The 14235-nt window shown below is 42.4% G+C and overlaps 1 protein-coding gene across 1 annotated transcript; it reads right to left on the bottom strand.

The window, feature by feature from the left end:
• Nucleotides 1-1040: 1040 nt before the first annotated feature.
• Nucleotides 1041-12797, bottom strand: LOC308124336 (chaperone Ric-8A; the record flags this gene model as incomplete). The annotated part of the gene is made up of 12 exons (XM_080487255.1): nt 1041-1699; nt 2217-2499; nt 3638-3782; nt 4376-4471; nt 5464-5614; nt 5892-5986; nt 6240-6428; nt 7465-7600; nt 8318-8793; nt 9974-10063; nt 11180-11231; nt 12652-12797. The coding sequence occupies 12 exons, from the start codon at nt 12795-12797 to the stop codon at nt 1528-1530; spliced, it is 2031 nt and encodes a 676-aa protein (XP_080343381.1). The 3' UTR covers nt 1041-1527.
• Between the last annotated feature and the right edge of the window lie 1438 nt (nt 12798-14235).

Here is a 14235-nt window from a genome sequence, read left to right as displayed (position 1 = left end):
AATGTAGCCTGTATAAGGTTGAAGGGCGTCGCCATGGCAGCCCGCAGGAAATCTGATGGTTCGCCATGAAACAGGAAGTGATGTGTAACCCGGCTCAAGAAGCTGAAATCTGCCTGAAATTGTACACATTTGATCAAAGACCTGCACCGATCAAATCCACATGCCAATGTCCATACACAGATGTAGCGCCACCTGCTGACAGGAAAGATCATGTTTTGCAAACAGTTTTATTATTAACTACTTGAACGCATGAACCTTAAATGTGGTGTCGTACGTGTAAAATATGTCGATTCACTGAAAATTGTGACTTTCGGTCTGAGGGTGTGTCGTGGCGGCATATCAGAAATATATTCATATATTTCCATTGCACTCTGACGTTCATAAGACCTTGGCACGCAGCATGCATAGCCTGTGTTTCAAATGATTTACTCTTTACTTGTCAAGTCTCAGCTTGTTTTTTAGGCCTGACTCAAGAGATTTTGAGTAATTTCTTAGCAGTGCTGCTGCAGGTTTAGGGAAATAGAAGACTTCTTTCACTCACCATGACATGTGATTCTCTTCTCGGTGGTCTGTGCTTTCTCCTCTCGGTCCTCTCTATAAAATACCCTGAATGGATCTCTGGCTCTAAATGTTCCTGATCTGTTCATCTGACGTCCATCAAGCTGTGTTGGGTATTGTTGGTGGTGGTGGTGCTTTTATATGTTGCTATTTTAAAATTAAAGTGTAGTGACAGGCAGGATTATGTTTACCTGAAGATTCTTCTGAAGTCTTCTCTTTAAACTTTGGCTTTTCAATGTTAAATGAAATGACGCTGTGATTTTCACATGCAAACAGTCTAATTTGACACTCTGTCATGATTTATAGATATTTATAGATTTTCATTTATGGAGTGCGTTTTTACTGCTTGGACAGTCCCGATGAACTTTTTCACTCTGTCCGTCACGTTCACCCATTCGCAGGAGAATCAAATCTGAAACCTTCTGGTCGTGTGAGGCTTGTGACTGCGTGTAACAGAGCATTAAGAACACACAGACAAGATGAAGCATTGAAAAAGCTGAAAATATCCCATTTTTATTGGTCACTCTTAGAAGAGCTACAAGCCTAAATAACTTTAAAAATAACCTCTTCATTTTATGCTGTGTCGGAGCAGAATGTAAATTAATTTAAATGTTGTGTTATATGCATAATATGACAATATTAAACATTTTCATTCATTACATATATAACAATGATCAAGTTAGACGTCTCTTAATCTTAAAAGATTATTTCATTTGTCTGCATGTTGCTCAACATCTCGAGCAATTCAGTTTACTGGAGCTTAAAAGTGAAATAAAATTAATTCTAAAGTTTTGATGAAGCTCCCCTGACACTGCGCACGATGGCACGGCGTTGTTTTATCCATTCAAATGAAGAGTTTTAAAGCAGGAAACGCTCGGTCAGCGTTTCACTGTGTAAATAAAGCAGAATAATGACACTCCAGACCAGCGCTCCTGCCCCGGAGGGTCAATATGCTGCTTCACGTCTCTGCTACTTGCTCTGTTTGTCTTTGGTCCCCTCCGGCAGATACAAATCTTCCTCCTCCTCCTCTTCCTCCTCTTCTTCTTCATCCTCCTCCTCCTCCAGCGTGCAGCCCCTCATCTGCCCCAAGAGACACAGCCGGCCCTCGGACGTCACCGCCACCGGCTGGATGATCTGCTCCCTGAGCAACAACACCACGGGCAGTTACAATCGTCTGGTGTGATAAATAGAATTCTGTCATAGAGTGTGTTTATTATTCAAGCTTGTGTTCGTGCAGTGGGTTGCATTTGCCAGCAGGGGGCAGAGTGAAACTGTGTGTGGTTACTGACTGCCAGCAAACTAGGAGAAGAATCGAAAAGGTTTTTTTTTTTTAGTTAAGAACCAAAGCAGCATTATGTGACTTGCATATTTTTCCCTGTCCTAACGGTGAATAATAAAAGTGTTTTCACGCCACGTTGTCGTCGCCTGAGTAGCGTAACCTGTACAAATATATCCATTTTGCCCCGTTCTTGTCTTTTCACCTGAAATGGGACGAACCTTTCAAGCGTTTAGCCGTTTGGCCGCCATGTTTCCTGCTGGCTGCACTGGTGAATGACGTCGCCGCGCACGTTGCGCAGCTTTAGTAAGTCGCTCGACGTCATTCGCGCCCACTGGACTTGATAAGAGAATCGTTTGCAAATCGTTTTGGCCGCTCTCACCGGGACAGGCGGTTGATCATGCAGATGAGGCGGCGGGCCTCCTCCTCCTTCTCCTCCTCCGTCAGGCCCTCCATCGGGTCGGGTTGCTCCGCCTCCACGCGGCCGGTCACCAGGTTGATGCGGGCTCTGGCCTCTCGGTACTCCTCCGTGTCCGAGTCGGAGTCGCTGGAGTACCGGCAGGGCGGCCGTCCGTCGCCCGAGTTCCTGCGGCCGTTCAGCAGACCGCGGGCCGCCAGCAGCCCGGCGGCGTTGCCGTAACCCGTGTACTTGACGAAGCGGCTGACTGAAGGGACACGACAGGCTCGGGTCAAAGGTCAAGAAGTGAAAGTCTCCTGCTGTGCGACTGAAGCGATGGGAAGTTAAAGCGTTTGTGAAGGCGGAGTGATCCTGTTTGACTCGTCTGGCATCAAGATTGTAAATGAGTGTTGCCTCTCCTCTCTTCTAATCATTTACACTCTAGTTTATTGTTCAATAGGTTTAAAATGTTTTCCTAAAAGACTTTAACTTCATGTCCACCAGAAAGTTATTCAGTCATCATTTATTTCTTCCTCTCATTCATTCAATAACTTCATTCAATCTGAGCTTCATACAGTTATTAAAGTATTCATTCATTCATTCATTCATACACCTAAATATACACCATATTTATACAGCCATTAAAGTTTCATTTATTTGCCAAAATTTCGTTCGTTCATTCAACAATATCATTATTCATAGAGTCACTAAACAATTTGTTCATTCATTCACTCATTCATTTATTGGACTAAATCATTATTCATACAGTCATTAAACTATTTGTTCATTCATTCATTCATTCATTCATTCATTCATTCGTTCATTCATTCATTCATTTGCCTGAATCTTAATTCATACAGTCATTAAACTTTTATTTGCCTTTTTCATTCATTTATTCCTTCAACTCATATTTATTTAGTTTCACTCATTTATTCAATCTTAGCCTCATTCATTCATTCATTCTTCATTCATTTATTCTTTCATTCATCCATCTCATCCATTCATTCACACCCTCAGCAGTCCCCATTAGCAAACTGTTCATTTATTCATCAGTTTACATCTTTTATAAGTTTCTAATTTTATATTCCTCATTCATTCAACACTTTCACTCCTTCATGATTAGATCGATCCCATCAATCATTCATTCTCATCTTCATTCATTCACTTATTCCTTTAACTAGTCCCATCATGCCCTCACCCATTCATTTGACTCCTTCATCGTACCAGTGTGTTCATTTATTCATTCGTATATTTTCTTTGCTCGTCTTCCTCTTTCAGTTGTCTTATTTGACCTTCATTCTCTCGTTCCCGCATCCAGCCAGTCTTGGATTCATTCATTCATTCATCCGTCGTGTTTTCACATGAAACATGTTGGTATTGTTGTGTGAGGGTGAACTGAGGCGTACCGTTCTCCTTGCAGAGCACAAACAGCAGCTCGGCGGCGCAGTGCTTCACGTCAGTGTCCACGTGGGTCATGAGGCGGACCAGCTGACCGCGCAGGGAGTCGTCCTGCTCCGGCCGCACGCCGACGTCCCTCAGCGGAGGCAGGACCTGCCGGTTCACCAGTCAGAGCCAAGGTGAAAGGGTTATCTCATCCACAGCGCGGCCCTGTGGCTGACTCTGAACCTACAGCAGCAATCTGCCGCCGCGCTTTGGAAAACTGGACTCAGTACTAAATAAAAAATCTGATTGTTGGAAAAATTAAGTGTCCAAACAAAACGAATAACTTAGAATTCAGTAGACGTCTAAACGCTTCAAAGATTAAAAGTTGACTCATATTACAATATCTAGAGAATCCCCATATTAACACAACACGCCTTCTCAACAGTGATTGTGTGAACGCGACTCTGACTTCTTCCGTAACCCTCACCGTGTACAATCTTTAACCGATTGGAACCATTGACATATCAAAACGTGCAGCTTTTTTCTGCTTCTCTTTGTGCTTTCTATATCTTTAACTGTTTCTGAAAAAATCGGGAAAAAATGCCCTATTCAAAGTGGATGGGAGAGGCACCTCATGGGGATCATAGGAGAGCAGCATCTGCTGCCTCCGGAAGATCAAACCTCGAGTTTTCATTTAACTTTAATTCACCCAAGTGAGCTGCCGTCTGTTCTTCCTTGTTTGTAGGTTAAAAATCTTTTACCTTCTGCCGTAAGAAGTGACGAGTCTGCCGGTGAACCCGAGAGCTCTCCGTCAGTAGATTCAGGACGGGGGTGAGTTTCTCCTTCAGTTTCTGACCCTGGGAACACGAAACGGTCAGTTTGTGCTGCAGCAGGTTTGACCAGCAGCCGCCGCACAGTGTCGGCGTGTGTCGTGAGGAGGAAAACCTCAACGACTCCAGCAGGTTGTTATTACGCAGAGAAAACCGGCCTCGAGGATTATTTCTATCCTAAGGAAAACTACACGGTGGAAATCGATCCAACTTAAACAAAATGATTGGTAATACTTTATATTCAGTGTTCACTAGTTATTAACGTCTCAGGTCATAATGCCAGATGTCACAACATGGACTTGCATGTAGAGACACACACACACACACACACACACACAAGCACGCACGCACACACGTGCATGCACATACACTGCAACACAGATACACGCACACACACATGCGCACACACACTAAAATAGATGCATGCATTCGTTCATTCATTGCAACGGGTGGGCAGACACGCGCACAGACATTACAAAAGATACACACAGACATACACACTATGCAGTAAGTGCACAAAACATACCTACACTACAACAAAACAATGCATGCAGGAACCCAAAAACACATACATACATACATACATACATACATACATACATACATACATACATACATACATACATACATACATACATACATACATGTTTCAACACATGCACACACAAAGTGCACACACTTTACAACATGTGTGTGCACACACCTTGGACACATGTTTCATGCACACATGCCTCAACAAGTGCAACTACCAAACACACACACACTACACTTCAGCTACACGCACAAGTTGTATAGTGCACATACACTAAAACACCTCACCACAACACGTCCGTTCAACATCTACACGTTAGGAAAAGCCCGTGCACGTGAACTTTAACATGCTGAGGTGCAACAGGTGAAATAGGCACTGGAACACATGAACACACACTATGACACATGGAGACATGACATATACACTAGAGCACATGTTGCACACTACCACACATATTATACACTACAATACACGTGTGTACACTTGCCCTGTTCAGGCGTCTCTCCATGAACAACAGCAACATGTGAACACAGTCCATGTTGACTCCTTCACATCTGTGTGTGGCCTGATCCACAGGAATCGAGAGCAGGACATCCAGACACGCCAGAGGCATGATGGACAGGATGTTCACCGTGTGTCTGTGGAGGGAAGTCAGAGCACGCCATCTTCAGACTACACACTCTCTTCTCATAACACTGCTGGAAAAAGGAAGTGAGCTATGAACGAGACAGGAAGTGGGTAATCCAGGTGTACATGTATGTTCTCCTACAATCATGGAAATATTGTGTTGTTTTATACTTTGACTTAAAATCTCGGCTTGATCATGCATTTCTATGATTTTTCCGAGATTAGTATCCTTCTCATGATTGTGTAACCTCATATCTTCAATATGTCACGTCTGAACAGAAGTCTGACCCTTGCAGTTCCTCCCGTGTGTCTTCTTCGTCACATGACATCAGCAGGCAGTGGCGCAGTACAGCCGCTAGGTGGCGATACAGAGCAGCCTCCTCCTGAAAACAATTAAAAAAACAAACAAACACGGGGGTCACTGGAATGATCAAAAGTCAGGGTTTCTAACCACAAACAAATGAAAGCAGATGCATCAGTGTGGCTGCCATCTTGGATGAGGACCGACTTCTCCAGTTCATTGACTTCTATTGCGGGAGGAGGATGAACAAAGTGTTGATGTTGGGGCAGGTTTCCTTTTTCGTTACACCCGAATAAACAAACCTTGGTGAAATATTTGGATTTCTGAGTTCCTACCTCATCTGGCTCCTGCCTGTGGGACACGTGGGCGATGTTGAAGAGTGTCTTGAGGATCTCGATGACCTCCTGGAGCACCTCCTTGGTGACGGGAGGAGCTGGGTTGTCTGTGAGGACCTGGTACTCCTCCCCACACCTGACGGCCAGGCACTGCTCCAGGGCTTTGGTCAGCACGGACATGCCGCGAGCCTGAGGACCAAGCAACAACACCACAGCGTGTCCATCAAGAGAGCTCAGTGACAAGATGCAAAAACCTCAGCAACAAACCACGACCAGCAAGTTACACATCCAGACTTTATCAGTGCTGCCGACGACTTCGCACACAAAACGTCGAGAGGAGAACCTAGAATTTTAAGACTTTTGTTCACTAGTAACACTTACTTGATGCTTTTGATAAACGGAATACTTTTTAAACATTACCATTTGTCCCTCTTAAAACAAAACAGCAAAAAGCAACACAACAACAACAAAAGGCCACAACATCAAAAAGCTTCAACACAACAAAAAGCCACAACAACAAAAAGCCACCACACAGCAAACGCCACAACAGCAGAAAGCAACAACAAAAAGCCACAACAACAGAAAGCAACAACACTACAACAAAAGGTTATAACACCAAACAAAAAGCTACAACACAACAACAAAAGGTTATAACACAAAAACAAAAAGCTACAACACAACAACAAAAGGTTATAACACAAAAACAAAAAGCTACAACACAACAACAAAAGGTTATAACACAAAAACAAAAAGCTTCAACACAACAAAAAGCCACAACAGCAAAAAGCTGCAACACAACAACAAAAAGCCACCACACAGCCAATGCCACAACAGCAGAAAGCAACAACAAAAAGCCACAACAACAAAAAGCCACAACAACAAAAGCTACAACACAACAACAAAAAATAACAGCAAACGCCACAACACAACATACTGTGCACTTCCATTGTGGCTTTTTGCTGTTGTGTTGTGGTTGGTTCGCCTGGACACTTTCATACATGTTGATTCCAGCAGGATTTAATGTTTTTAATTCAGTTTTCTATATGTTTAAAGACCCTTATAATACTTATTTTCTTTAAAAAAAAATTTAAAAAAGAAAGAAAAAGCTGATGATAAACGTCACATCAGAATAAAAAATGTCCACTGCATGTTTAGTCCTTGAGATGCACAGTCTTCACACTGATCCCAGTAGAAACAATAGAAAGTGTAGCCTGCTCTGCTCTACCTGATGCAGCTGCAGCCGGAGCTCAGGCCTCAGGGCTGTCAGCAGGAAGAGGAGCCTGAGCTTGAAGAACTGTCCACTAGGGGGCGTCCGAGTCCAGATCCACAGCTTCAGACTCTCCCACAGAGCCTGCAGGAACCTTCCATGGAAACAAGGAGACAGAGTCAGGCCAGAGGTTGCTAAGCAGCTGGGCGGCAGGTCCAGCTTCCTCTGCTGGTGTGTGACAGAGAGAATCTCATGTTGGAGAATAAATCAACGTCGAAGGGAAATAAAAGCAATAAAATCCAAATGTGAGCGTCAGCAAAGTTCTGGAGTATTCTACAGAACATTTTTACAATTTGTTTTATTTTCTCTTTACAGCCTGTAATTTTGCTTTGAGTCAACAGACACACACACAAACACACACACACACACACACTGCATTACCAATTGAACTGAAGAAGCAGACCTGTTCAGCCTGATATTAATGTTTGAAAATATGAAGACTCTTTACATTTAAATAACTATGTTAACCTCTTAGGAAGCACCTATTTGAGGGGATTTTCTGTGATTCTAAATGATAAATTTCTGTGATTATAAATACCCAAATGGCAAAGCCGGAGTCCTAGATGTACAATGTGTTGTGATATTCTTATTTGGTGAGTTATTATGAGCAGAATGAGCACAAGAAGCTCTACAATGTTGGAGGGAACGTTTCATTATTGATTTGCCTTTTGGACGTTGTTTTTTCACTTCCGAGGTTCTGCTTGAATCATGAAATGAACATAATGTTAATTTTAGCAGAGAAAATCTTCAAACGATGTAAAGAGCGTTTCCCTGTGAGCCTGACAGACGTGGGCATTGTGAGGAGAGTCACCTGAGCGTGCTGACTCTCTCCTGGGCCTGAGGACTGTTGTAGACGACGTTGCACAACACCTTGACGGCCTCTTTCCTGCACGCCTCCCCGTCTTCCTCCTTCTCCTCCTCCTCACTGTCACACTCCTTCCACGTGTCTCTACCCCCCCACGGGAGAGACGCATGCTCTGCAGATCCGTTGACAGAAGCTGCAGCGCCGTCCACGCGGCCCGGCCTCGGCGAGGCGGGTCCTGCGGGTTCCCCGGACGCCGGACGTCCTCCCGGCTGATCCTCGGGGGGTCCGCCGCCCTGCTGGTCACGGTCCTGCTGCAGGGCGATGCCTCCCAGACGGGCCAAGGTGAAGAGAGCCTGGTCGGCCACCAGGGGCCCCAGGGCCCGGCGGTCCCTGGACAGAATCCGCAGCGTGTGCAGGCAAACCCGTAAGACTGCCGGCTGCAGGGGGCGGCTGATGAAGGACAGGAGGGCTCCAGCAAGGTGCTGGAGGACACAGAGGACACAGAGGACACAGGACACGTCTGTCACTGTGTGATCAGACAACAAAAACTGTTTAGGAAGAAAGTATAAAACTGCTTCTGTTCAGTGGCTTCAGTCCTTTCTGAGGATACTGAGGACGACTCAGCTTTTAACACGGTGATCTTCATCTTTTGGGCGAAGGGAGGAGCACTCCTCTTCCTCCTCTTCCTCCTCTTCCTCCTCTTCCTCCAGTTCAGTCTCAGGCTCGGTCTCTCTGGGGGCAGTTTGCATGTTCTCCCTGTATTGGTTTTCTATTTGAGCTTCATCAGTTGATTGGCGCTTCCTCTTTAGAAATACTCAAACCCGACGTATCTTTTTTCTTTTCTTTTTATGTTTTTCTTTCTTGTCATTTATTGTCTATTTTATTTTATTTTTCCTTTTTCTTTTTTCTTTTTCAAGAGCACCCTTAAACATGGCAGCTGAATTCATTTACAAATACATTTAACAAACATTAAAACATAAAAAATATTTTTAAAAACCTACATTAAACAGTGTTCAGCCATAATCTAAGAAGGCCTAAATATCATAAGGAGGAAATAGACTCCAATAGAATCCGCCTCCATACCTTCCACAATGTTTTTAAAATTCTGAATCAGTTCTGGGAGGATTTAATGAATTCATTGGTTTCCAGATGAGCTGCAGCTAAATGAAATGGTTCTTTACCTAGAATACTGTGCTGATTTGTTGCAGGTGATTTAATCGTCAATCCTCAGCTGTGTATTCAGCCCTACTCTAGAAGTACTGGTGGATCAAATAATACCTGAAACATACAGACGACTGAGTCTCGCTGCTTAGAAATCATCACAAAATGAGGCTTTTCAGAGGAAATGAGGATTAAATTCCACATTTGCTGATTGAAGTGTAGTTTTTTTTTTTAAAGCAGCATCAAAACAGATGTTCTGTTCAGGTGAAAGCATGTTTCTTTTCTTGTATCTGATTTTCTGATTGTGAAAGACTCAGTCAGGATGAATTATGTTGAGAATCTGTCTGAATTCACCTCGTCGCATATAAAGTTGTATCATTTTATGTTATCACCTGATGTACTATCAGCACAGAGGAGGAATTCTCTGAATACTATAAGGTAATGTTGAGAATCACTGGCGTTTCTTTACGAACCTGCTTCGTCCTGAAGTCTCTGGCCTACCTGTCGAAGAAGAAGATCCGGTTTGTCGTCATCTGAGTCGGCTTCAGAGTCGGAGTCCGACGCGTGGTCCCTCACTTTGTTCTTCCTGAACTGATCGACCAAAACAAAACGCCGGGCATAAAGTGCTGCACCACACTGGGTAACACGTCTCAGACTGTGAGCGGCACGTGACCTTCCTCGTTCTGACAGTGGAGCCACTTGAGCTCCGTCACTGATCGGTTCAGGAGTAACCTGCACACGACGAACTGAAACCCGGTTACTCCCAAACCAGAGAAAACTAAAAAAGTATTGAAGAAGAACTACCCATCACCTGATTTATATTGACACATTAAACTCTTTGTTAAGCCTGTTTGAAGAATAGCAATGGGAATATTTCTTCTGCACATGTACTGGTGGATGAAATCCTGCCAGGACAGAGGTTCTATTGTTAAAGTGAATTAAACCCATAAACAAGCCACTATACATACAAGTACAGTATGTCAGCGTTATAGTTTAGAGCATTTGATCAAACAGAAGGGGCATTAATGATCCAGATCCAGCGAGATGCAGTAAGTGAGTGAATGAAACGATGAATGAGTGGACCGTCCTTTCATTCCCAGTGATGAGAGTGAGCGGATCTGAAGTGTGTGTTTGTGTAGTTTAAGCACGTCTGGAAGGTGAAGGTGAACAGAACACACTCCACACACTGAGTCATGAAGTATCCAAGCAGCTTTGGACTAGTTAGTCATGTGATTAACACACAGACACACACACACACACACACACGCACACACACACACACACACACACACACACACACACACACACACCCACACCCACACTGGGAGTGACTAAGCACTTTTCCAGATTAGTGTAATACAGAAGGGAACTCCCAGTCAGCACATCTTCTGTCTCACACACAGTTTGTCTCCACAAACCTCGTCCTGTCGCTGTTGCTGCAGCCGGATCGTCCAACAACCGACGGGATAGAAGCAGAGCGAAGAGACGCAGGGTTAAATGAAGGCGGGAAATCATCAGTAAGAGACTGACGTTACACATTTAAAGGACAAGGCCATTTTTTTTTTTACATGCAGATTATATTGTTCCACATCACAATCTCTAAGTTCAACCCACATTATGCAGCATTTTCCAGAAGCAGCACAATCCAGGTGGTAATACCCTTGTCTGATGGGTATTTTCTTCTGGCTCAATCGTGGTAAAAAGTACTGACCTTTTTTTTCTCCTGTGCCTCTGAGTTGAAGAAGAAACACTCTGCGTACTGTAGAGAAACAAAGAGCTTCAATCACGTCACAGAAATACATTTGAGATGCCGGCAGCGGCACCAAGAAGAAGCAAAACCTTTTGAAATTATGTTTGGGGGGGATTTTTTTGCATGAGAACTTCATCACAACCACTAGATTGTTAAGGGACTGACACGAGCACGGTGGAGGGAGCATCACACCTGGGCTGCTGCCATCATGAAGCAATATTGGGAATTCAGAATGTTTTCAGTGTTTTGTACAATATACAGTGTTACACTACCAGAATCCATCATAGGTTCAAACCCTTAATAGAGCCAGGCTTTTCTTCGGTTTTCCACCCGTCGTTTTCACTGTTTTATCTGGAGAACATGTAAACTCCACACCGAAAGAAAATAAACACATAGAACTATGGATAAAAATATCATCCATTCTTAAGACTAGTGTTTAGTCTTCTTAAAAAGTAGCCATAAACTACAGTTTCAGTATTAAAAAGCAAAAATGTATATTCAGCTTTGACCCTTTATAGGGCAAATAATCATCCATGATCACATTCAGCCTTGTTTTGTTTCTGTAAATTCATTGTTATTCTTTCTTTTTTTTTTTTAAAGTACACTGAAAATTGTTTGGCACTTGCCAAAATATAACATCTCATTTTTAGACATGATAGATTATTTGGCTTGTTTTTAAAATTCATTCATGGTTTTAGTCCCTGATTTTACAGTATAATCTTAAATGTAGCTTCAAAAATCATATTTCAAGATTTCTCATCAAGTAAAATTTACTTGCTGCATAAACAGATAATTGTACTAATTTTAAGTCAGTTTCTTCTAAAATGTAGTTTTTTTATCTTATATTTGGGCTACCCTTTTATAGCAGGGCACAGAATACAAGACCTTTCTAATAAAAACATATTGTTTATAGGACACTTTTCAAAACCGTAATAGACAAATGTAGGTTATTGTTATGCTTTTATTTTAAGTTAGGACATTTGTCATTTCGGTGAATTTTTTGCTCTTTTTTAAAGAGTCAAACTGTAAAAAAAAAAAATAAATATATATATATATATATATATATATATATGCACATATTAGAATATTATTTAGTGTGTTAAATTATGTTTAATGTGTTGAATAATGTTAAATTCTCCATTTTCATATATTTCGATATGCGCCATATAAAGGGTTTAAGGGCGTGTTGTCCCCATTTTGACATTTGTATATTTTGAACACATTTTATTTGCCGTAAAACAGACAAAACCAGGTGTTTCCATAGTGACGGGACCCGACAGAACCCCCTCAGCTTCCCCCTGCTCTCTGCCAGGCTGATGAAATGGTTTGAAGAAAGTAGCAGCGCACTCAAAAACCTCGAGCTGTAGTCTCACTGCTTTCATTCAGCAAACCGTATCCATCCGGATTTCCTCGCTGTTTCCATGGTTACAAAGAGAATATTTCAAGTGGCGGGCTGATGCAGTAGTCATAGCAACCGTCAGTGACCTGGCTGTTGTATCGGTCCAGCAGGAGCTGGACGGCGTCCTGGTCTCCTTGGACCACGCTCTGGATGATCAGCTCCATTTCCAAAACCATGTCTGGAAAAAAAACAACAACAAAAAAAAAAACACAAAAAAATACACAAAAACACTCCTCAGTTGTATTCAGGAGGTGAGACACGTGAAATGAGAAGTACTTTCTCACTGTAAAGTAGCTCTTGTGGATAAACTGAATATATTTTCTGAACAATTAAATGAAATAAACGACCAACATGAGAATAAATTTGTGAAAAATTTAAAAAAATAACAAGCTGCATTCTACTGATCTCTCACAAAACTCCTGTCAACAGAAAACCCGAGCCGGTACTCACCTGTAAGTGGAGAGGAATGGATGTGGATTGTCTCTGACAGCTTCTCCTGTTTCCACAGCCGTTATGTAATCTCATTTCTCTTCTTCCTCCCTCCCTCCCTCCCTCCCTCTCCACACCCTGGATTTAATCTGTCCATCAGCAGGAGGTCAGTACAGGGGATGGCTTGTGTGGCGGTACACAGCGTATCACATATTCTTCACTGTGGATGTTTAAGAATACTAATGTGACACCAGGAAGTTGGGAAAGTTGTGTTTCGTGCCACCGAAATCCTTTGGTTGGAAACAATATTTATTCCTTTTTGAACAGACAGCCTCACCACACTAATGCAAACATGCGGGAAGTGAAGTTGTTTCATTCTGCCTGTGAGAAAAGAAAACCGTTTGAGAGCGTTTCTTCTGGCAGCAGGACGGAGAGACAGCAGCTCTGCGGCGGTCTCATCTACCACCGAGGTGGAGAGCCCACACAACCTTCAGGAATCTTACCGCCATGATTCAGTCCACAACAGAAAAACACTTTAAAACACATTATTTCCTTTACTGTTCAGAGGCTGTCTTTTTTTTTTCTTTCCACGTCTGTGTTTTGCTGCTTCCTTCATCTCTGTGTGGATATTATTTCATTACACTGAGACATCCGGTAGATCATTTATTAAAGGGAGATTTACGGAAACAGAAGACATTCTTGTCTTTATTTCCTTTTTTCTTTGTCTGAAAATTCTTGAAAAGACAACTGTTATTTTATTATCGCATTCGGATCTTCTTATTCAGTGAATGAAAATGAAATGAGGTTGAAACAAAAAATGAAGAGATTACAGTTATTTTTGTATTATTATTTTATTCATATTAAATGAGCGAGCAGCCTGTATGAATCAGTATCTTTGGATTTAGATCAGCGGTGTCAAAACACATTTTAGTTCAGGGGTCCCAAATATCACCTCGAGCAGGTCAGACTGGCGACATAATAACATTTCAATTTAAACTTTGAAGTTTTTCTTCGTTGTGGTGCAGAAAAAATGAGATGGAAATGTCGATATTTTCACAAAACCAAAGAATTACAACATAAATTACTCCTGCAGTAAAGATGATTTTAATGAAGCCTTCTGGTGCAAAACACAGTAAAACGTCCCAAGAACTTCTCCTATTGCTGTTGCATTGTGGGTATTTTGTT

The sequence above is a fragment of the Lipophrys pholis genome, assembly GCF_963383615.2.
Source record: "Lipophrys pholis genome assembly, chromosome: 19".
Taxonomy (NCBI): domain Eukaryota; kingdom Metazoa; phylum Chordata; class Actinopteri; order Blenniiformes; family Blenniidae; genus Lipophrys; species Lipophrys pholis.
Note: the sequence above shows the minus strand (reverse complement) of the source record. Positions and strands in the feature narration are given on the sequence as shown.